The sequence below is a fragment of the Saxophila tyrrhenica genome (assembly GCF_035928015.1).
Source record: "Saxophila tyrrhenica strain CCFEE 5935 chromosome Unknown scaffold_2, whole genome shotgun sequence".
Taxonomy (NCBI): Eukaryota; Fungi; Ascomycota; class Dothideomycetes; order Mycosphaerellales; family Extremaceae; genus Saxophila; species Saxophila tyrrhenica.
Genome location: NW_027041734.1, coordinates 1,764,138 through 1,787,731, shown reverse-complemented (window position 1 = coordinate 1,787,731; position 23,594 = coordinate 1,764,138). Strand labels below are relative to the sequence as shown.

At 54.8% G+C, this 23,594-nt stretch overlaps 4 protein-coding genes and 1 non-coding gene across 5 annotated transcripts; 4 read left to right on the top strand and 1 right to left on the bottom strand.

The window, feature by feature from the left end:
• Nucleotides 1-1,671: 1,671 nt before the first annotated feature.
• On the top strand, nt 1,672-3,027 carry CPA1 (Multifunctional pyrimidine synthesis protein CAD; the record flags this gene model as incomplete). Its single annotated transcript, XM_064799083.1, has 1 exon — nt 1,672-3,027. The coding sequence occupies one exon, from the start codon at nt 1,672-1,674 to the stop codon at nt 3,025-3,027; it is 1,356 nt and encodes a 451-aa protein (XP_064663410.1).
• An 811-nt stretch (nt 3,028-3,838) lies between these two features.
• On the top strand, nt 3,839-5,652 carry LTR77_001823 (uncharacterized protein; the record flags this gene model as incomplete). The annotated part of the gene is made up of 3 exons (XM_064799082.1): nt 3,839-4,324; nt 4,389-4,664; nt 4,729-5,652. The coding sequence occupies 3 exons, from the start codon at nt 3,839-3,841 to the stop codon at nt 5,650-5,652; spliced, it is 1,686 nt and encodes a 561-aa protein (XP_064663409.1).
• Nucleotides 5,653-6,055: 403 nt separating this feature from the next.
• On the top strand, nt 6,056-6,186 carry LTR77_001822. The gene has a single exon. It is a non-coding gene; the product is annotated as a tRNA-Val (tRNA).
• Nucleotides 6,187-6,712: 526 nt separating this feature from the next.
• On the top strand, nt 6,713-8,160 carry LTR77_001821 (uncharacterized protein; the record flags this gene model as incomplete). The annotated part of the gene is made up of 7 exons (XM_064799081.1): nt 6,713-6,787; nt 6,841-6,914; nt 6,969-7,246; nt 7,318-7,409; nt 7,485-7,512; nt 7,562-7,880; nt 7,938-8,160. The coding sequence occupies 7 exons, from the start codon at nt 6,713-6,715 to the stop codon at nt 8,158-8,160; spliced, it is 1,089 nt and encodes a 362-aa protein (XP_064663408.1).
• Nucleotides 8,161-8,791: 631 nt separating this feature from the next.
• Nucleotides 8,792-23,516, bottom strand: MDN1 (AAA ATPase midasin; the record flags this gene model as incomplete). Its single annotated transcript, XM_064799080.1, has 3 exons — nt 8,792-15,937; nt 15,987-16,298; nt 16,359-23,516. The coding sequence occupies 3 exons, from the start codon at nt 23,514-23,516 to the stop codon at nt 8,792-8,794; spliced, it is 14,616 nt and encodes a 4,871-aa protein (XP_064663407.1).
• Nucleotides 23,517-23,594: the final 78 nt, after the last annotated feature.

Below are 23,594 nucleotides of genomic sequence, written 5' to 3'. Positions count from 1 at the left end.
TATCTGAGGAGTGCATTCGCCTGGAGATCTACGCCATCTACTCTCTGCCTATCTTAACCCCCTCGTATACGATCGAAGGAGTGCAGGTAGCAAGACGCCAGGACACCATCGGCTACGGCAACATTTATCGCGCCTTGATAAGGACGCTGTCGAGGCAGCATCGCTGCCCTACTCCCCCATCTTTGCCGGCGGTTTCCTTGGACACTCTACACCCCCCGCGCCTTCATGTTGGCGCCAAAGATTGGCACGCGAGAATGCTGTCATTCCTCTACGCCGCACGGTTGCAAACCTCACCAACAGTGCGTTAGGACAGAGGGTCGCCGTCCGCTGCAATACAGGCAAGTTTCGGAGTTTCCTACTTTCTCCTTAACACCTTTCACTCGCGTGCTTGCGCCTTTCGGCCGAACCTCTCTCCTCCGTCTCTTACACCTCTCTCGGACATACGACTTTCGGGAAGAACTCATGTATTCCTGTATTCGTTGGACCCCGTAGATCACGTGAGCTCCTTCGAGCTGCACTCTACACCGAACGCTTATTGAAGATTTTGACTGAACGTCGCAAGAACAGGAGATGTGCGCAAGTCTTGGGCTACTACTGGGACATTGAGAGCATGGAAGATGCAACTCGCACCTAGGGAAGTCCTCGTTCTTGCGCCGAAGGAGATGGGATCAGAAAAACTGCCTGGACAACATAGGTGAGAATGCCGCCGGACAACATATTCGCTAATGGCACCAGGGCCACTATAGTTACTGCATTCAGCTTCCTGATCGCGACCTGCCACGCATGAGAGGCTTTCCGAGACCGCGTGTGCCGCAGTCTCTACCGACGAGATTATGAGTTCTGCGAGGCCATGCGAGAGTCTTTGCTATCTGACGAAAACCTGAGCGGTCATCAAAGGCTACGATGAGAGTGGACTGTGCTTGTTCAGACTCGCAAGATCCCGCTACCGTATACTCGGCATGACATGGAAATGGCGGAAGGCGTATGTGCTTGCGAAGCCTGTGCTGCTGCTAACGAGATGAGTTCAATGGCGTAAATTCCTCCCAGTGTACGGACAAAGAGCATGTTATGATCCATCAGCAATTTCTGATTGTACCACTTTCTATGTAGACCGTCGAACACTCAATTATCCATTACCATACTTCGGGCCGGTTTTTCAAGCACGTGTGAAGTCTGGCAACCACGCGATTGCAACACAGCCAATCAGAAGACGTGCTTTCTATCTCAACGAAGCTTTTTTGACCATTTTGCTATCTCCACAGCTTCACCTTCGTTTCTACCTCTTTCTCCTCACAACAACCACGAACGTCCTCAAAACGACTCGAGTGCTCCCAATGCACACCTAACACTCAGCCCCTCTACCATTGACCTCAGCCCACCCCCAGAGGCTTCATGACTGCTCCCACAATCTTCACTTCGCAAGGTATGACGCACACCGCCTGCCCAATGCACCGGCGAAAGATAGGAGCCATCGCGTTTTACCACACCGAATAACGTGTTCATTTGTGCATACACAATGGCTGACTTCATGTTCCCAACAGACTACATCTCGGACCACCTTTGGAAGGCGTCCGTAAACTGAAACACCGCTCTTGAAAGAAGAAGAGCACATACAAAAACACGCAACCTAAATCTATGGCGACTATGACCTTTTCGCGACTCATGCCGACCATGCCGCTGAAGCCGACCGCGAGCTTTACTGCCCGTACCTTCAAGCCAACTCTACAGGTCCGGTTCAGGGCGAGCGTTGTCAACGGCACTCCACGCTCCCCATCCCCACGAGTCGTCCGAACCACCAAGCCATCCTACGAGCCGGCGACGTTCACGATCAAGGATGGACCGATCTTCCACGGCAAGAGCTTTGGCGCGAAGGCGAACATCAGCGGTGAAGCTGTGTTCACGACCTCTCTTGTGGGATACCCAGAGTCCATGACCGACCCGTCGTACCGCGGACAGATTCTGGTCTTCACGCAGCCATTGATCGGCAACTATGGTGTTCCGTCGATGGCGAGGGACGACTATGGACTGCTGAAGTACTTTGAGAGCCCGAACATTCAGGCCTGCGGTGTGGTGGTGGCAGACGTGGCTTTGCAGTACTCGCACTGGACGGCCGTGGAGAGTCTGTCGGACTGGTGTGCTCGTGAGGGCGTGCCTGCAATTACTGGAGTGGACACTCGCGCCATCGTTACCCACCTTCGAGAGCAGGGTTCTTCGCTCGGCAAGATCACGGTCGGCGAGGAATACGACGCAGACGAAGACGAAGCATACGAAGACCCCGCCAGCATCAATCTCGTCAAGAAGGTATCGACCAAGGCGCCCTTCCACGTTCCGTCACCCAATGGAGACGCCCACATCGCCCTCATCGACTGCGGCGTCAAGGAGAACATCATCCGCAGCATCGTCTCCCGCGGCGCCAGCGTCACCTGCCTCCCCTTCGACTACCCCATCCACAAGTCCGCCCACCACTTCGACGGCGTCTTCATCTCCAACGGCCCGGGCGACCCCACGCACTGCCGCGCCACCTCCGACAACCTCCGCAAGCTCATGGACAGCAGCCAGATCCCCATCATGGGCATCTGCCTCGGCCACCAACTCGTCGCCATCGCCGTCGGCGCTTCAACTACGAAGATGAAGTACGGCAACCGCGCGCACAATATCCCCGCTCTCGATTTAAGTACGGGGAAATGCCACATCACTTCGCAGAACCACGGGTACGCCGTCGACCCCGCCACGCTCCCGAACGATTTCAAGGAGTACTTCACCAACCTCAACGACGGGAGCAATGAAGGCCTGATCCACAAGTCCCGCCCGATCTTCTCTACGCAGTTCCATCCCGAAGCCAAGGGCGGACCGCTGGACTCGAGTTATCTGTTCGATGGGTACTTGAAGAGTGTGAAGGCGTACAAGGAGACGCAGGATACGTTGCGCGGCGGCGGGAGGGATAATAAACCCAGTGGGTTGTTGGTGGATTTGCTTGCGAAGGAGAGGGTGGGGGTTGCGCCGGATGGGGTCAGGGTGGTGATGTGAGGGCTTTTCGTTGACATGGGTTTCTGATGTCCTTTTGTTATCCTACTGCTCTACTGGTTTAGTCGAGAGAAATCTAACGAGTACACGATCGTCATACTACCGCTGTCTCTATGCTGTCTCTTTTCCACGTGACGATAGAGAATTCCTTTCCCAAAAACTCTCTCTTCACGAAACACTAGCGCCAGATTCGGATCTGCGACATTGTGGAGAAGCGAGAAGCGCGCCGCCACCGACGCCAGCCTCGTTGAACCCTGTTCTCTTTGCGCTGACAGGACGTCGGAGGCGCTTGGCAGGAGGGCGCAGTTCGCAGTTAGGTTGTAAGGCGTTGTGTGTGAGTGTTCTAATTGTGGTCGCTGTCGCATGAGCTGTTGAAGAGGCCTGAAGTGAAGACGTTTTGCTTGCTTTGTTCGGATTTGACTTGGACCGCAGGCTTGGTATCAGGCGCGCAAGAGGCGGTGTTTTTTTGGGGCACGCGAGTTTGCGAACAACTTCGAAGCTTACGACGGCTGACTGGAAGAGCTTCGCTGGATACGTATAAGGGCAGCTGAGGCTGTTGCGCAGGCGCCGAGGGCTTGAGTTGTGGTTAAGAGTTTGCCGAGAAGGAGACAAGAGTTGGAAGGGAAGAGGACAAGAGACACAAGGAAGACAAGCATCAATAAGCCGCGCATATCGCATAGGCCAAGAGGAGGAGAATCACATGCGCCGGACGAGGGCGCGACACCTAGCCAACGCAGTCTTGGACCACGAGCGTTCGCAGAAGGTATAGGACATCCGGGCATACGACTGGGCACCCGCTCACCCCACCCCAACTATGCCCGTCTGCAACACCACCCTCACGGACCTCTACATCGAAGAGAAGCCCCTCTGGAAAGGCTTCACCTTCCACCACCTGGGCCTGTTCTTAACAGCAGTCTTCGGCGGCATCGCCACCCTCATCGGCCTCACCCTCATCCTCCTCCACGCGACGCACTATCTCAAACCCTACGAGCAACGGCACATCATCCGCATTCTCCTCCTAATCCCCATCTACTCGGTAGTGTCCTTCCTGAGTTACCTGGAATACCGACACGCGATCTACTTTGACATCCTGGAAGGGTGTTATGAGGCTTTCGCGATTAGTTCGTTTTTCACCCTGCTGTGTCATTATATTGCGCCGAACTTGCATGATCAGAAGGATTACTTCCGCACGCTGGTGCCGGTGAATTGGTTCTGGGGGGTTTTTGGGCTGCAACTTATTAGTGGGGGGCAAAATAAGGGGCCTTTTAGGAAGCCGAGGAGTGGGTTGACTTGGTTTAATGTGCGTATACCACCGTCATCTATCCTTCGAGTGGAGGAATGAGGTGCTAACGCAGTGGTAACAGGTGATTTGGATCGGCGTCTTCCAATACTGCCTCATCCGGGTGCTCTTCACGATCGTCGCGGTCGTCACGCAATTGAACGACGTCTACTGCGAAAGCAGCCTCTCGCCCGCTTTCGCGCACGTCTGGGTGCAGGTGTTTGAAGCGGCATCGGTGACGGTGGCGATGTTCTGTCTGGTGCAGTTCTACATCCAGCTGAAGGCGGATCTGGCGGAGCACAGGCCGTTTCTGAAGGTGTTGTGTATTAAGCTGGTGATTTTCTTTTCGTTTTGGCAGAGTGTGCGTATCCCCTTCCTCACCTCTCAACTATTCTGAAGAGTATGTGCTAATGATGGTGATGCAGATCGTCATCTCCTTCCTCTCCTCCAGCGACGGCCCTCTCCAGCCGACCAAGACTCTGGCCTACCCGGACATCAAAGTCGGCATCCCCAGCGTCCTGCTCTGCATCGAAATGGCCATCTTCTCCGTGATGCACATCTTCGCCTTCCCCTGGAAACCTTACTCGCTCAAACATTCCTACAAAGACCCCATCCACGCCCCCGACTCGGGCTTCAGCGACGGCGGCCCCCCAGACGGCATGAAGTATAAGGGTTTCATATGGGCGCTAGCGGATGCGTTTAATCCGTGGGATATCGTGAAGATGACCGCCCGGGGGCTGAGGTGGCTTTTCGTGGGGTCTAGAAGACGGCACGATGATGTCAGTTATCAGCTCCCGCCCAAGGCGGCGGGGGAGACGAGGTATGCTGGCCCGACGTACGCGGGGACTGGGGAGGCGGCGACGGAATTGCAGAGGGCGCCGCAGGGAAGGGGGAGGAGTGAGACGGTGGCGGAGGACGATCGAGCCGGGTTACTTGGGCATGAGGCGAGGATGGGCCGGGAGCCGAGCGCGAGTCCGTATCGGACGTACAGCGAAGACGACTACGCGCCTGGCTTACCCCCCCGCCCACCTCCCGGGACTGCTGTCGGCGGACGCAGAGGAGGTGGGGCTGGGTACGACTACGACATGAAGCCCACCCACTTCCGCCCGTCCGACTCCTCCGACGACACCGGGCCCTACCACCCCGGCTACGGCCCCGCGAGCTCAGGTCCCGCGGCCGCGGGAGCGGGAGCAGGGGCGCAGGGGATTGGAGGTGGTGTGCATCCGGCTTTTAGGACTAGTGTGGAGCAGCAGCGGCAGCAGCAGGATTGGGATGTTTTTGCCGGGCAGGGGAGGGTGGAGACGGGGTATAGGCCGTATGAGGGGGTGTATCCTGATAGGCGGTTATAATATATCTGAGGCGGTGTTCTGGCGTTTTGGGGGCAAGGTTGGAAAAGGGCGATGCGGAGGCATGATGTTATGTGTGAGTGATGTTTCTGGGAGTGAGCTAGATACCCGCCTCTTTGTGAGGATGAATGGCATTTTTGACGTGAGTGGTTGTGTTTGTGTGTATCATTGGTGGTGGTGTTTAAACTGTAGTCTCTCCGGATGAAATTTGTATATGGATCAGATATAAGTACCTTGTCTTTGTTCAATGCCGACTTGATCTCCTCATTTTTTCTAAGAGTGCATTGGGGCAACGGCCCCTCGTTTGCGGGCCACAAAAACAAAGTAATATAATCTATCGTAGAGTTTGTCCCACCATTAAATTCGCTCGGTAAGCCGTCCAGCTTCCTTGAGCCGCTGAACGTCTGCTGATGACCATCTAGAATGGTTTAGTGGTATAACGTTCGCTTCACATGCATGAGGGCACCAAAGGTGATCTTCTGAGGACGCGAAAGGTCCGGGGTTCGATGTGAGTCCCGCTTTCCCTCTGCTACAGCAGTGGATATGTCCTGATGAGTTACAGCCCCCGTTCGAGTATCAGATATCTATGGATATGTTGATGATGAGACGATTCCTTTTTTTTTCTTTTCCTCTCTGCATTACTCCACGACCATCTCATAGCGCAGATTAGCGGCAGTACACATCACGAATGTAAATACGGACGAATGCGTCTCACTTTTGACGGATATTGGCGTACCCTTGAATTGGAAGGACGAGACCACGACCTCCAACGACCCCCAGAGACGTTTTTTCCTGTCCATCACTCTGTGGAAACATACCGAGCATGTAGCTCGACAGCGACTCTGATCACTGATCACAAGCCTGTGCACTGCGTTTTCAAAAGCACGCCGTCTTTGCCGATCAGGCGAAGTCGGCCGGCACGGCAAGCCGAGATATCTCATATTCGTATCCATCTCACATCATGCTACAAAGTCCTCTCATGATGCCTATGCCTTCTCTATTGACACAAGGACAACGTGGGAGATGTTTCGGGATAGACTCGTTGACTTGAGCATAGGAGAAGATGGCAAACCCAGAGGCGTTGGAGGATGGAGCCCAACGAACGGAAGTCAAGGACTGGGATGGTCCAGATGATCAAGTGAGCCATGCCGACCAGAAGTGTCCTTTCATACGAATACTCACAAGTCTCAGGGCAATCCTAGAAACTGGTCTCCACAAAAGAAGTTCTACCACTGCGCCATCCCGACTGCCATAGCATTTCTATGGTAGGTCAGCCCTTCGCCATGCCATCGACTTCCCACCCTAACATTTCTCCATAGCCCCTTCGGATCTTCAGTCTACACCCCAGGCATATCCCAGGTCGAGACCGAATTTCATGTCACCCGCGAGATCGCCCTTTTACCATTCGTCTCCTACCTCCTCGGCCTATCCTTTGGACCGATCGTAGCTGGCCCTTCCAGCGAGACGTTCGGGCGTAAAGCAGTCTACATCTGTGCCCTGCCCGGTGTTGCAGCGTTCACGCTGGGAGCAGGGTTCTCGCAGAACATTACATCGTTGATCGTCTGCAGGTTCTTTGCCGGTTTGTTTGCGAGTCCGGGTATGAAACCAATGAGCAAAACCCTACCCTGTCTGAGACATTTTCTGACCCTTTTGCCCTTCTGTTTGCAGGTTTGAGCATTGGAACGGCGATGGTGTCGGACTTCTTGCCGCTTGAGAAGAGAGGTGGGCCGGTTGCGGTCTTTATTACGATGGTGCAGATGGTATGTACTTTTCCACGCCAGTACGCCTCATCGAATTACGAGAAAAATCTGACCTAATCCCTTTTCTGTCGACAGGGACCAGTCTTCGGACCGATCATAGGCGGTGCGTGGTTCTTCACCCGCTCATATAACTCTACTAACTTTGGAGTCAGGCTACGTGACCGAGTCGAAGAACTGGCGTTGGACGCAATGGGTAATCCTTTTCGGCATCGTCTTCGCCTTCGCATTGACAGCGCCCATGTCGGAGTCCTACAAAGCCGTTCTACTCAAACGAAGAGCGAAGAAACTGGGCATCGAACCGCCTCCCGAGTTCAACACCTCCGCATTGCAGAGCTTGAAGTACTTTGTCACCAAGACAGTCTCAAGGCCGATCCAGATGATGTTTACTGAGCCGATTGTTGGCTTGTTTGACATCTACAACGCCTTCAACTTTGGCCTATTGAACGCATTCTTTGCTGCGTTCTCTTGGGTGTGAGTGTTTCCACATACCCTCATCGTGCGATCCAGACCCTTACGAGACGATCGCAGATTCGAGAACGTCTACGGCTTTGGCATTGGCTCGACTGGTCTCACATACATCGGCCAGGCCGTCGGCAGCATCATGGGCCTTCTCATAGTACTGTATATCTACAACTCCTATTGGGCAAAGGAGTCCAAGAAGGCAAAAGAAGGCAACAGCAGTGCCAACATGGCACCGGAGAAGAGGCTCATTATTGCCAAAATCGGGGCGCCAATGTTTCCCGTCTCGTAAGCTGCACACGATCACGATTCAGTAATGTGGTGATTGGCTCACTGACGTATGCAGGCTGTTCTGGTTCGCTTGGACAGCTAGACCAGACGTCCATTGGATCTCGCCTGTCATTGCTGAAGGCTTCTTCAGTTGCGGCAATCTGTTGATATTCACGTGTACTGGCCTGTATGCATTTTCAACTCCAACTGGCTGCGAGACATCTGCTAACCTTGTCTAGGTACTTCACCGACTGTTACGGAGCACAGTATGCTGCGGTAAGCATAAACTCGGACACGACTTCTTCTGAAGTTTGACGAGAGAATTGATTTCTTGACAGAGTGCATGGAGCTCTTGTACCTTTCTTCGCTATCTAGCAGCTTTTGCTTTTCCACTGTGAGTATCATTGTCCATCTTCATGACAGCAGGAGCGAGAACAGCCTAACACGTGCGCAGATTCGTCGTACAAATGTACGAAGGCCTTGGAGTGGGCTGGGCCACTTCACTGTTGGGCTTCGTGGCAACATCATTGGTGCCGGTCCCATTCCTTCTGGACAAGTACGGAGAGCGACTGAGGCGGAGAAGTGCTTACAGTACTGCTGATTGAAACATTATACAGCTATATACACATGCTTGCTACACACCCGTCCCTGCATCAACCACTCGCATCCACAGTCTCCGCAAACCACTGCCTTAACGCTCCCGCCAGCACCCCGGGCAAGTCCTGCACGTCTCGCACAATCAGATAATACCGGAACGGGAACGTGTCCAGATACTTCGTCATCTTCAGTTGCATCTCGCCAGAAGCATCCTTGGCAAACTCTGCGGTCTGGAGGTCAAGAATGCTCTGCTTCGCCCCGTTTGCGGCGTTGCTTGATAGCGCTGCTGGGTCCACAACGATGAAGACGACCATGATCCGCTCCTCGTGGGCTTGACGAATGAGTTGACGGATGGCTGGGTGGTCTTCGCAGATTCCGTCGGAGATGATGAGCTGGAGCTGCCAGAGGTCGCTTGCTGATCCTGCAGCTTTCAGCCGTGCTGCGCGGAAATGCTCGATCGACTCTGTAAGCAGGCGCTGTACGTTCGTTCGACTCTGCGAGAAAGTGAACTGCTGAAGGATACGAGAGCCGGCGTCGGTTGTGAAAGGCGTGCTGAAGTCGTGGGCCACGTTGACCTGGTCTCCAAACCCGACAACGCTGAGCTCGCCAACTTCGAGCATTGACATACTCTTAGCGATGAGCGCCAACGTTTCGAAAGCAAGTTCATGAGAGCTGTTCTCTGCCATAGACTTCGAGTCGTCAATCGCCAGCATGACCTGATACGAGCGCTTGGTGGGTACAGATCTCCGCATCCAGATCTTGTCTCGCTTGTACGAAGAGGCGATGTAGGGGATGATTCGCTTGATGTTGAGGCGTTTGCCGGTGCGAAAGTCGCCGCGCATCCTAGTTGCCTGCGTTGGGTGCAGAATCAGACGAAGATGTTCGGTGAGCATCAAGGCGAGGTTTCGGGTGTTGTCTTCATGCTTGGCCCACAGTTGCTGGGCATCGTCAAGAGTCATCTGGGTGTCGACCTCCTCCTGCGAGATGTGGGTATTTGTGAGCTGCTCGTCGACGTCCTCAACCTCATCGTTGTCTTCGACAGGCATATCTTCGGCCATGACCGCATCTGTATCTGCTTGCTTGGGTTCGCCAACCAGAGACGTTGATTGTCCAGCCTCAGAAGCGTGGCCATCTGGTGCCCTGTCCTCGACTGTATCCTGCATGTCTTGGTCTATCTCCTCCTTGGACTCATCGAAGATCTGGTCTATGTCTTGAGCACCAGTCTCTCCCTCGTCCATGGATACTGCGTTGTCCCGATCGATAGGAGCAGACTGATCCATCGGAGCCGAGCCCAGAGCCTGAGCATCAGCTTCAGTACCCTCATCTGGTAGATGCTCGAATCGGGAGCCAGATCCAGCCTTCTGTTCGGTCTCCCTCCGCTCATCTGATGGCCGAGCAGCTTCTATGTCGCGGTGCTGATCATACCACTCTTCTAGAATATCGCCAAGACGTTTGAAACTAGACCGCAGCTGATTTCCAGCAGCGTCTTCTGTGGTGTCGTTGTTGTTGTCTTGGGGGCCTTGTTGCCTGCCAGCTCCGGCGCCAGTGGCTTCTTCGGCGGTCTCTGACGGCTCATCTTGAGCAGTCTCAGAATCTTGTGTAGCTCCGGGCTGTTGCTTCGAGGTTTCGGCCTTCTCACCTCCGGTCCCCTCCTCAGCCCCAGCAACAGTCTCGTCTTGTGGCTCTGTGTTTGGCTGATCCTGATCTTGCATCAAAGTGTCTTGATCGTCGTCTTGACCTTCCGGAGCTTGCTCCTCTGTAGAGTCTTGAGCGAAGTGAGACTCTTCCGCAATGTCGTCTGTCTCACCTTCGAGGGTCTCTTCGTCTTCTTTCGCCTCTTCCACTTGATCCTCAGGTTCGTTGTCAGGTCTTCCATCTTGCCCGTCGTCGGTTCCCACCGATTCAAGATCCGAGTCATCCGGCTCAGCGTTTCTGTTGCCATCCATCGTGAGGTCGTCTGGCAGCTCGAGGTTTTGCTCTTCACCGGCTTGCGGGTCCAATTGATCAGCCGCTTCGTGCTCGGGGATGGCATCTTCCTCTGGCGCGGCTTCAGGCTCGCCAGTCTCTGCCAGGTCGCCATCCTGGTCAGGGGTCTGACGGTCTTGTTCTTGCTCCGTTCCAGCGGTATTTTCCTCATCAGCGGCCTTCCCTTTCCCACTGTCCGCATCCTTCTCATTCCGACCGTCGACGCCACCTTCATCCCACATCTTCTCGTCCACGGCATCCGGACCTATGTCTTCATTGGCAGCTTCTTCATCGATATCAGAGGCCTCCTCGCCGTCCTCTTCTCCTTCACCACCATCACCCTCCGTCTTCTTTGGACCATCTCCAAGCTCGCCTTCGAATTCCTCATCTGCCATGTCGACTGCATCTTTCTCATCTTCAAGTTCAGACTTCGCCTCATCCGCTTTGCTTTGAGCCAACTCCGAGATGTCTTCGTCATCACCGATATCCTTGCTGATGTCCTCCGCGCCCTCGCCTTCACCAAGACCAGTCCCCGCCTCTACGTCACCTTTCTGGTTAGAGGAATCTTGCGACTTCTCTGAGGGAGTACAGAACCCTCGCTCGCAAAGCTGAATGAATGAAGTCGCGAGCACATGGCCTGCTTGACTGAGCTGCCCATACCACTCGCAGCCTGCAGATAGCAGATGAACGATGCGCTGTTGGTAGGCATCGAATATTGGCGTGACTGTGCGTATGATTGAAGCGAGGATTTCGAGCGAAACTTTCTCGTCGTGATCGAGGTGCGCAAGCTCACGAGATAATGTGGCGAGCTCTTCCGCCAGCCTTTTCATCTGGAGAAGTCCTGTGACGTCTTTGTAGAGGCTGTGTTGCTTTGGGAAGTGACTTCGAGCCTCATCTCTCCTGGAATCTGTAGACATCTGCTCTGCGTTCTGCACTGCTACGAGCATAGTGTCGAGGACTCCGAGAGTCTTTTGCACCCAATGACCAGCACTGCTGGTCGCGTATCCGTTTGTTGACCGGGTGCTCATATCATGACGGTCAACCCACGGTTCTACGTGGGACAAGACCGGTTGTACCTCCGGGTGTGCCTTGATAGCCTGACGTACGCTGGCTACAACTTCTCGCAGGGTGCCGTCAATTCGAGAAAAGACGTCCGTGAGGTGATCTGCTTGTAGTCCAGCGGGTAGTCCTGGGGATTCTCGGCCATCTGCAATCAATTGAGAGAGTTGCGACTCACGGTCCTGAATCTCTTGCAAAGTGTCCTGGTAGTCGACGCCTGACAGCGTTCCCTGGTCTTGTAGGATAGTTCGAGTAGCACCAAGCACTGATGTAAACATGGATGCGTGGGGCAGTCCATCATCAAGAGTAGACGCCTCTGCAACGACATTGACTCCCATGGATTGCCCAAAGTTGCGGAGCTCTTTCAACGGCACGGCCATCTGCTCGAAATGGCTTGTTGCTAAGGCCAGAGCGTGGTGCTGCGACATACTGGCCTCGAGAACACTTTCAAGCAAGAAAAGGCACCGAGAGGCTTCGGCTGGTGTGAGATCGTCTGAAGGCTTTCTTGCGCTTTCTCGGGCCGCAGGCACAATGGCGATGAATTGATGGAAAGCATGCTCTACTGATGGTAGGTTCGGAAATGCATCGCTCGCTCGCAATGCAGGCAGCCTTGCTAGAACCACGCTCGTGTTCCTCTGCCGAGCGAGCACGTCGTCACTGACGGTAGATTGGAAGCCCAATGTACGCAAGTCCCGTAGAACATCTGCCAAAACTCTCCGCTTGCGGGTCTTTAGATTCTTGACGACTGCCTTGTTCTCATCTGTGAGAACAGAAGGAGTGGCTTTCTGAAGCTCTTTGATAGATGCTTGCAGGTCGGTAGTAAAGTCAGACAATCGGCTGGCGAAGTCAAAATCCTGGAAAGCATGTTCCAGCTTGTTGTTGATTGTGCGCGCAGTTGCTTCGACGTTACGGAACCGTTGTGGTCGACTGATCCATACCGAAAGCTGAGGTACATCTACCTCAGTGTAGGACACTACTGCACTCTCAATATGCTTTTGGGCTGGGGGTTGGTGAGCTTCAATTTTAGGACCTGCTGGAAGGTCCGCAGTCAGGATCTGAGCAACCGGCTGGGCCAGCAATGTCCGGAACTTGCGAACAAGACGAAGCAGCTTGCGGTGCGACGACTGTGCGCTCTGTCTCAGCGTATCAATGTTGCGATCCTTCCAGCTGGCGACCTGGATGACGTTCTTAACCTCTTTCTCTAGATCTCGTCGCCCGTTTGCAAGAGTTTCTTCGACCTTGGCGGTGAATCGAGAGTAGAACGCATTGAAGTTCCTGAGTGCGCTGTAGCGCTTTCCAAAATGCTCGTCCGACTTACTGCGGGTCCAGAGATGAGCTTCAAAGGCACGCAGTATGTCCAGGCGGGCACTGTACTCGCCCAGTCCGCTCGATGCCATGAAGTCGCCCAAAGCCTGAAGCAGCTCTTGCAGCACTGCTTGTCCATCTGCTGGCCCGTCGGTCTCCGCATTCGAGAGCATGATGTTTTCGTATGCAATGTACCACCAAGAGGCAGCGGCTTCCTGAGACTGGCGCCATTCATTATCAAAGAGGCCAGCCCAGCTGGAAAGCTCAAGCTGCCGCCAACTGACCACTAGGTTGGTAAGACGTTCAAGTATGTCGAGAACATTGTACTGGCGGCTGGCGATTGCCTGCCATTGGTTCACAGCGCCGTGTAACTTCTCGACGCGAGGGAGTAGCTGCGCAAGCGGCGTCGAGTGTGGAATTTGGAGTATCTCGTCGCTCTGCCGGAGAACTTCGACCGGCGTAGCGTGTTCAGCGAAGGTCTCATGAAGGCTGCGGAACCGGCCAACGGCTAAATTGATAACGCCGACCAGCACTTTTGCCTGTGCAGGGTTCGGATCTTTGTAGATGTTGTGTTTGTGTCCGCTTACCTGGCCAGACAGCTGATCATTCTGAACTCGAAGTGAGCGAACGAGGGCAGGTAGCCTGTGCTGATCGAAACCTGAGTTTGAAGGCTCTGGCGCGTCCCTCAACCAGCGAGCAGGAGCATCCAGAATGGATGGGGTAGCGGCAGTGTCGTTAGTTCCAAACAATCTTGAATGCAGCTGCGCAACATCAGGCGCCTCGTCTTGCGCCTTTGGACCTGATGAGTCGGCTGAGGTGGCAGCGGAAGGCGTCGCATCACCAGGGAACAGCTCATCAAGCTCTTCCAACGACGGCTCATCTTGCTGTTCGTCCAGTCCTTTGTATTTGTACAGGCTGGACTTTGCGGCATTCTGTTTTTGCCCCCGCTGAAGCTCGGTCCGCCATTGCACGTACATCTGGTGAAACATCCGCTCCGTGGCGTTCTGAAGCTCAGGTGAGGCATTGCTGGCTGGTAGCAGGGATGAGCGGACCGCTACGAGATTGAGCCAGTACAGTCTATCCCGCAGCGTTCGTACGCCGGAAGCAGCGCTGACGAACATGTCGTCTGAGCTCCAGGTCTTCCATGTGGCACCTGCGAGAGGTACCAAAGACTCTGTGTACGGCGTAAGCGACCCTGCGTCGTCAGACGCCAGTGATTTCGTGGCAAGTGTCTGAGCAACAAGAAGCCAGTCGATGAAGCCAACAGCCGGCCTCGCGAAATCGTCGTACTCTCTGTACTCCGTTGCCAAGCGTGACCTGACACGTACGATGTTCATCATAGTGCTGTCGTCAAGTGGAAATTGATCTGCTAAAGGTCCCACCGACTGGATCAGCGGCCGAATTACGCGCATGAGGGAGTCCAGCTCCGTCTTCATGTCCAGGAAGCGAGAAACCGCCGGTCGGTACGCATCTCCCGACGAAGGACCGTCACCGAGCGTAATAATATCCTCTTCAAGCATCCTCAGCCGTAAGGTGTCGGGCTGCGCTGTCAGAGTATCTCTGAAGGCCTTGAAAGCTTCCAGCTGGCTGACTAGATGCTCTCGGGTCGTGCGATGGGCATTCTGCTCAAAGCGCACGTCAAGAGCGGGATCGAAGGGCGTTGAAGGGGTGTAAAGCTCAAGGCATGACACAGCAAGCGATGCCCAAGCCTCTACCATTTGCTTTATGTTGGCATTGTCGATGTTCGGCAGCTGCGTGAGATAGGAAGAGGCGCGTCCGAGTCTGCTTAGAGCGGCGTGGATCCTGTCGTCCGCCTTGCGGACTCCAAGATTGCTGGTTCCGTCGTGGCTACGGCCTGCTCCATTGGAAGGGACAGAGGGCTGTATGAGGAGCTGATCGACAAGTTGCCTGTGATCCACACTCACAGCGTCGGTAGCGAGCGCAGGCTGGAGTTGGACAGCGAACGCTCTCATGGGAGCGTCGAGCAGGCGGACATCATCTACACTAAGAGTGTGTGCTTGTGAAGATACGAGTCGACCAAGGATCTGCACCTCTTCTCCGAGCAGTCGCATGCGTCCCAGGCTGACGTCTTTCATGCTCCGGAGTTGTTCTGTAAGCGGACGGATGTTGAAGGTACTGTCAGAATGCTGCTGGATGAGCGGATCAACGATGATTTGCAGGAGCTGCAGGTGTGTTTCGATCGGCTGGTCGCTGAGCATGGAGGTTTTGAGAATGCCGCCATTCATCTTCTGTGAAGCGAGTATCTCAAGCTTCGCCAGTTCTGATTCATGCATCCTCCCACCCACCCCGAGGTTGAACAATGCGAGCTTTTCAAGCACATGTCTGAAATTCGAAGCAAAGTGTGCACCATCTTCGGCTTCTGGAGGCAGGGTCTCCTCTGGATACTCTGACATCACCTCCTGGAGTCTTGACGAGAGTTGCGCTATGTTCTGCTGTCCCAGGGCTGCAAGGACAAGTGCCCGAGTGAACGAGATCCGCATATCTGCCATTGTGTCAAGTGAAAGTTCGTATGAGCGGCACCGGCGATCGAACTGGTCAGCAAGGGTCTCGAGGTGCAACAAGCCGTCCAGCTGCGCTCTCGTGGTAGGTATCACAGGGCGAAAGGACCGCCAAAGCGCGGTGCTCATGGATTGCTCAACAGCAGCAGAGTCGCCGAGAATACTCAAGGGCGTTTGGCAGATCTGAGAAAGCATTTCCTGGACGGCGGAGGGTGCGTTGGCCCCTCTTGCATTCAACAGCTTGGCCAAAGACGCCATATAGGAGAAGAGCGTCGTGGTATCGAGAGCACCTGAGCCAAGATATTGCAACAGGGCGAACCATATGCCGAACAAAGCTGTAATGATCCGGCGAACCTGATATTGATTAGCCAACGCTCAATGTCCACTTTGTGGCATCACTCACCGGTAAGACTTCTGGCGGAGCCAAGGCGACGCTTTGAGACCAGTCGACCAAAGATTGCAGAGCATTGGAAAAGGACTCAAGAATGATGCTAGATTTGCCACCACCCGACGTTTGTTTTGCGAGCTTGCCGTAAGAACGCTCAAGTCGTCTTAGAGCGGCGTGTTGAGCGCCGTTCGATCGAATAGACTCGATCATAGCAGACAGGACGCTTGCTTGCGTGAAGACTTCAAACACGAACGCAATCAAATGAGCGCGAGAGAGCGATGCAGGAGAGTTGCGTGCAAGGGCTTGGTTGCTGAGTGGATGAAACGTCTGTAAGGAGAGCTTACCATCAGCTACGGTAATACTTACTGTGGAGGCTGGATGACTGACCTGGATGTTGGCGAGGTCAGCAGACACCTGCGCTTGACCTACGGCAGGTGCGGAGAGCTTGTATACAGCTGCGACGCTTTGCATAGCAGCATGAGATGCTGTCGACCAAATCTGGTCTAACTGGCCAACGGAGCTCCCTGGCAAACCGTACAAACCGGCTTTGAGCTGGTCGATGAACCGCTGTATCAGTGGCACGTCTGGCATTTGACTGTGATCGGTCATCGTTCTGAGGAGCTCAGTTGAAGATGCGTCCGAAGTCTTCTCGAGAGCAATCAACTGGGCACGCCGCGTGCGAGCCATAGCAGACTCTGGGTGCAATGCTTCTGCGAGGCCACCTGTTCGGTCAGTATCATGCTTCGGCAGGTGGAGCTCAACAGCACGATTCCGCATCGCCCGGGAGAGCTCTCCGTAACGCGGATCGTACGTCAGGAATATCCTGAAGTCGGGATGAGGTCGCACTATGCGCGCTGCACCATCTTCCGTGGTGTGTTCGTTGATGATGAGAGAGCCACCTGGCTCGAGAAGGGAGTTGAGTCGATCGAGAACGGAAGGATTGCAGAGATTAGCGTTCTCCAGCACAAGCCACTTGCCTTCCTGCAGAGCGTCGACAAGAAGGCCGTCGATCCACTCGAATCTCGCCTTGTCAATCGTCTGATCGTTGTCCGAGGCGCGCTGCAGCGTGGCTTGCATTTCGGAGACCTGTTCAATGCTGAGCAGACCCTGCGTCTGCAACTCTGGCAAGGCAGCTAGGAGAGCGTTCTCATCGTCGCTCTCAAGCACAGCGACAAGCTCAGGTGAGTGCCGATGGGCAAGGCTGTCTTTCAGGTGCATGCTCAAGGCCGTGCGTATCTGCGTCCGAATGTGCATCAGCTGGCGTTGCGGATCTGCCTGGTCAAAACCACCGATCAAATCCATGGCATCCGAATCAGCGTTCATGGCGATCGTCGTTACTTCCGCGCCGACAGCAGTCGCAAGCTGATCGATCAGCGCCGTCTTGCCGACTCCAGGCGCTCCGGTTAGGATGACAGGCCAGTTCTGCTGCAAGCACAGCATGACCGACTGAATAGTTGCCAGATTGGTGGAAGCTCCAACAGCCGGCGATGGTGAAAGTGGCTTTGGTGGCGCGAAGCTGGCGTTCCTTTGCAATATTCCAAGGCCGATCTGCACAAGCTGCGTGGACATGCCTGGGAATAAGTCTGATGGTGTCTCGGTGCTATCGAAGTGACGAGCAAACAGATCAGCTACGAAAGCTCTATCGGTCTCTGAGCGGAAACGCTGCGAGAAGAGCAGGTCGACAAAGTCCCGAGCGGTGGCAGATCGAAGCAGGCCTTGGTCTGCCGAAGCAAGCGACAGCCAGCGAGACACATCGCGAAGGTTGAATTCCCAAGGGCCGCCGTTTGTGCCGATTCTTCGGCTTTGAACGACCTCGCGGTCAAGTTGCTCGACGAATGAGACTGCATTTCGGATGTCGCCTACATCGATGTCCGGGTAGAGTCGACGTGAGATCAGAACCAGATCCTCGGACCTAAACGCATCAGCAAATACGACAGTGAAGCGATTGACAAAGGATGCTGGAAGTCCTTTGCGACCTCCACCCTGGTGGTGTGGGTTCTGCGCCGCAAACAGGCGGAACTCTGGATGCCGAATAAACGTCTGTCCGAGCTCTGGCACGAACACCTCGCCACGATGGTCCAAGCAGGCGTTGAGGCCCTCGAGCACTGATTGTGAAGCCAGATTCATCTCGTCCAGAAGCACCCACTCGCCATTCTTCATGGCTCGGAGGAATGGAGCGTCCCGCCAGGCGAAGGAGCCCGTGGCAGAGCCCTCAACAGGAACATCAGAGCCGAAGAGGTCAAGCAGATCGGTCTGCTCGGAGAGGTTGATGCGAGTGAGCGGCATCCCCACAGCATTGGCGATGGCGGTGACAAGAGCAGTCTTGCCAACGCCAGGGCTTCCTTCGAGTAGCACAGGCTTCGGAAGTTGCATCGCGCGAACGACTCTCATGGCGTTGACTCTGGTTGTCGGAGGTTCGAAGGAGAACATTGAGCCAGATGCCGCATCCATAGAGTGACTGCGGAGGTTGAAAGGGCCTGTGCGAAGACCATTGCTGTTCACCTCCACATCGATCGGCGCAGAGTAAATGGCGGTTGCGTCACTTCCGAGCAGCTGCCCGGTCTTCTCAATACAGCGAGCGCGCTCGTGATCAAGGCCGGCAGTATTCATGGTCATCAGGCCAGCAGGATTGGCACCAAGCGTATCGACGTAAACCATCGCAGCGCCGTGCACTATAGCTGCTCCCGCGTCCTCGTTCGCAAAAGCATTTATGAAACCGACCCAGGCGAGAGTGTCTCTGATGGAGATTGAAGAGCTGGCTGAAGTGTTGTACTGCTCGTTGAACCACTGAGCGAAAGCGACGATCGCTGCAGTATTTGGCTTTGCACTCTCTGTGAGCTTGTGCTGGACAATCTGCGTGACATCCTCGATGTCGCTAAGCGGAGGTACCCAAATCTCGGTGAAGCGGTTCCGCAGCGCTGGCGAAAGCTCACGCTTGCCGTAGTCGCCACCCGGGTTCATGGTGGCGAAGAACTGGAAGTCTGGAGCCGCGGTGACATACGAGTCGAGGCTGCCCTTCTCCGCTAGGAGTATCGACCTTTGCGACTCCAACACGCTGTTGATACGCTCGAGCACGGAGTCATCAGCCAGTGAGATCTCATCCAGTAGAAAGAATGACCCTTCCTTCATGGCTTGGACCAAACTGCCATCTGCCCATTCGAACAGTGCCTTGAGACGTGTACGTTGAAGCTGGATCTCTGCATGCTCTTGGGTTGGAATGTGACTCTGCTTCTCAGCAGCGCCCAACGAGGCAACAGCGCGACCGTAAGCGTCCAGCAGGGCGTCGGTTGAGTGCGCTGCTGCTGTGTCCAGACTCTGCAGCAAGCTCGAAGACAGCAGCTGATGGCGGAGGCTCGCTTCGATGACGGCTCTGTTACGAACGGGACGCTGCGAGCCGATGATGTCGCCAGTCTCGGTGTTTTGGTGTGCGTTGACTGTGTGCAACGACTTTCCGAAGGCACCGGCCAACATCTGGCAGACAGTTGTCTTGCCACAGCCCGTGTCGCCGACGAGTAGGACGGGCTCATTGTTCTGAATGGCTCTCGAAACAAGACAGTAGAGTCTGCGCATCGCTTTCGTCCAGACCACGCCTTGATCGCTACCGCGCTGATGGTATTGAGTTATCTCCGGAGAGCTCTCCGAGTACAAAGCATCTTCATCAATACGCACGCGAGGCCCGTTTGTGCTCATGACCCTCTCGATGACCTCTTTGAGAGTCTGCCGCTCTTCTGGTTTCCGAACACGCTCGCCAAGAAGCATGAAGCCATTCGCTGCCAGGCTTTCGATGGTATCGTTCGGCCTCAGCGCCCAGCGGAATAGATCTCTCAGAGTGGCAAAGCTGCGCTGCTCGAACATGCGGCTCTCCTGCCGAAGCACCGAAAGCTCTCTATACACTGAAACGACACGCTTGCATCTGCTCTCCGGCAGCTGCGTGCGTTTTTGAAGAATCTCTTGAAGCTCATCAATTGGGATGTCACCGAAGTGCAGCTCGAGGAAGCGGTTGCGGAAGGCTCGCGATAGGGTCTTGCGGCCGCCATATAGTCCTGCAGGGTTCTGAGTAGCGAAAAGCATGAAGTTCTCGTGAGGTCTCACCACTTCCTGCGTCTCTGGCACGAGTAGCTCTCTGTTGTCGTCAAGGAGTCTGTTGAGCGCTTCAAGGACGTCTGTTGGCGCCAGATTCAATTCATCGAGAACGATCCAGTGGCCCTCACGAAGTGCTTTAACCAGAACGCCTTCCTGGAATTGCAGACGCCCATCAGCGCCTGACACGTATGTTCCGAGATATTCTTGAAGATCCGTATGCTCGTGGTTATTGATGCGAACGAACTTGTGACCACTCCGCTTGGCCAGATACTCAATCATGCTCGTCTTGCCGCTCGAGGTTGGGCCTTGGATTAACACCGGGAAGCGTCGTGTGCTGGACGCCCGGACAAGGTTCTCCAAATTTCTTCTGATGAATGGTGTGAGGATGTACTGCGGCTGCTCTTCAACAGCGAAGGCGCCTTGGCGAATCCAGTGCTTGCTGCCCGGGTAGCCTTGAACATATTTGAAGCCATCGCTTGGCGTCCTCAGTGACCTAGACAGTTCGGCGCGGACGTTTGTGCGTTTGCCGAAGATATACTGCTCGAGAAGCGGCTCGACTAAGCGACACGACTCAACGTCGAGGAAGGTCAGAAAGCTCATGTGGAAACCCTCGTAGAGCGCTCGCCGCAAGCTGCACAGCGGCGCAATATAGTTCGCGTAACTCAAAGTTCGGGTGAGCGTACGTAGACTGAAATGAGGCCTTTGTCCAGCGCCATCGACGAGCTGATTGCGTTCTGCGAGGCCGATGATATTCTGGTAAAGAGTGCTAACGTCTGTCGGGATGGCCGAATCACTGCCTGCTTCATGGCGCAGATACGAGCGCACGATGCTCTGCAGACTCTTGATGTCTTTGTCAGGGCTTTCGACGTAGAGCTCAGTGAAGCGCGACCGAACACCGGGTGGTAGATCTTTCTTGCCGACATCAGTGGCGGGATTCATAGCAGCGAAGATGCGGAAGTCGGGGTGTGCAGTGACCCGCTCGACGCTTCCAGACTCCGTGAGGAGAACCGATGGATTGCTGGCATCGAACAGGTCCGCGATCGACTCGAGAGTGTCCGGAGAAGCCAGATTGATCTCGTCTAGCAGCACCCAGTCGCCGTTCCTGACGGCCTTCACGATAGTGCCTTCTACGAAGCTGAAGGCGAAAGCATTGCTTCCAGTAGCGAGACGGCGTTCGAGATCGGATAGCTTTGCAGCAAAAGCGTCCCATCGAGTGAGGTCCAAAGTCTTCTTTGACTCAACCTTTCTCTTTTTGCTCGGACCTGAGCCTTGACGCGCCACGGAATCGGAGCGCTGATCATCGGCCATTTTCAGAGCTTGCCGCCAAAGCTTGCATACAGCTTTCCAGTTGCTCCTCGACATCTGCTTGCCCAGCAGATCTAAGAATTCCTGGTTCTTGCTGCGACTGAAGCCTGCCGAGAACAGCTCGTCGAATTCGTCCTTCAGCGGTATGATGATACTGCGCGGATTTACGGGCTTGAAGCCACCGAGCAAGTCACCTGCCTCGCTCTGCTGAGAAAGATTGAATGGTACCAACTTCTTGCCTAGATGGTTTGCCAGGTGCTGTACAGCTGTCGTCTTTCCCACACCAGTCTCACCAACAAGAAGCAGTGGCTCGCGGTTGAGGACGGCGGCTGCCACTCGTTCCAGCATACGGCACGTGTGTGGGTTGGTCGAGAAGGTGTCTTGGTTGATGTTTGTTTTCCGTGTCGCTTGAAAGCGAGGCAGGCTGTATCTTCCAACGGAAATCGCACTTTTGTTCACATCGTACTTCACGTCTCGGTCGGTGAGCAGATAATCGCGGCGCTGTGGGTCGACTCCAAACTCTTGAGCAATCACAGCCGCCATGTCGTTACGTGCAGAGCTGCCAGGCAGAGCGCCGACAAAGCTGTCGATCGCCTCTAGAAATATGCTGTCCACGTCCTGGCTGGTGAAGGAGGATGCATCATGCAACAGGCTGGCCACACGACCGCACCACTTCAAGAAGTCTCGAGGAGAGATGGCGCGGAGAACGCCAGTTCTGCTTTGACCGACCAGCATTGCACGCTGTCGGAAGGCATGTAGCCGCTCAAAGACTGTGATCATTTGCGGCATCAGCATGGCCAGCGCCGGGTACAGCTGATTGGCGATGTCGCGAAGCTCGTTTGTTTCTGGCGCGTTGATTTCGAGCATCTGCCAGTGCCGGGCGCCTAGCATATGAGCCAGGGGTGACGTTTTCTCGCCTCGATGATTGATGGTGCTTCTTGTTGTGGCCAGAATGCGGAAGCCTGGCGCAGCATGGAGAGTCTGCTTTCTGTTCGCGATCATGAGTTCCCTCTTCTCGATAAGCGGAAGAAGCGTGCCGATAATTTCATTCGGCGCCCGATCTAGATCCTCGATCAACACCCATCGCCCTTCCTGCACAGCTTGTGTCAAAACACCAGGTCTCCAAACGAACGAACCGGGTGTATCGCCAGTCGTGTATATGCCGATTAGAAGCTTTGCATCGCTCTGCTCGTTCAGATGCAATGTGATCATGTTGTCCAGGGCGCCTAGCTTTTGAGCAAGGTGTCTCGCCAAGAGCGTCTTCCCCGATCCAGCAAGACCAGTGAGCATGAGCGGTTGAGGAGACTTCAGAGCGGCCGCGACTGAGCAAAGATTCTTCTGGATGGTCGATGTTTGCACAAGCCTTACGTCTGAGGCGGGGCCAACTCCTTCAGAGCTGGAAGATCTTGGTACAAGAGTGCCGCCAACCAAACTGCACGAAGGGTGAAAGCAGTCGCTCGAAAGGACACGATTTGACCGTCTGTCGCCTTCCACAAAGCCAGAACGTACGTCTTTGACAAGCTGATTGACACTGGATAGACGATCCTCCTCCCAAAGCGTCAAAAAACGGTAGTCGATGATCCTGTCATCCCACCGGCCTTCGATGCGATTCTCAGGACTGTCCTGGCCCAGGTACCGCTTCACCATCTGCTGGAACCAGTGGTCGGCGCCACTCAAATAGATCTGAAGCATTCGAATCGCCAAGTAGACCACAGGCTTGCTTGGACTTTCAAGCAATTGCGAGATCGTCGAGGGCTTGATGAATGACTTGAACGCGCGCCAGTCGGAGCTGAGAAGCCGGAATAGCCCGAGTAGATACAACAGGTCTTCCTCGCTATCTCTGGAAGGGCTGAACGCATACTGCTCGGAAGACAAGAGCTGGTGTGCGTAGGGTTTGAGACAGGGTGCAACTGGAACGATCCGCCCGAGAGTGGCGACTGCTGATGCGAAGCTGCCATGGTATCGCAGGCTAGCGCAGACGTGTGCATAGATGTCCTCACAGTGCGCGAGAATGAGATAGGTGTATCGGGAGTCGAGAGATGCCTTGGTGATGGAGCTCAAGTACTGCTCGTTGCTGCCATGCTGGATCGTCTCCAGAAGTTCAGGTGGCAGCTCTGCAGCGCGCTGCAACAGACCAGCATCCCAGACACACTCCATGGTCGGGAGAGTGTCGTTTTCCAGTGGTCCAGTGGGCGTGAGGTGATGTTGCAAAGCCTTAGCAAAGTGCTGCTCATC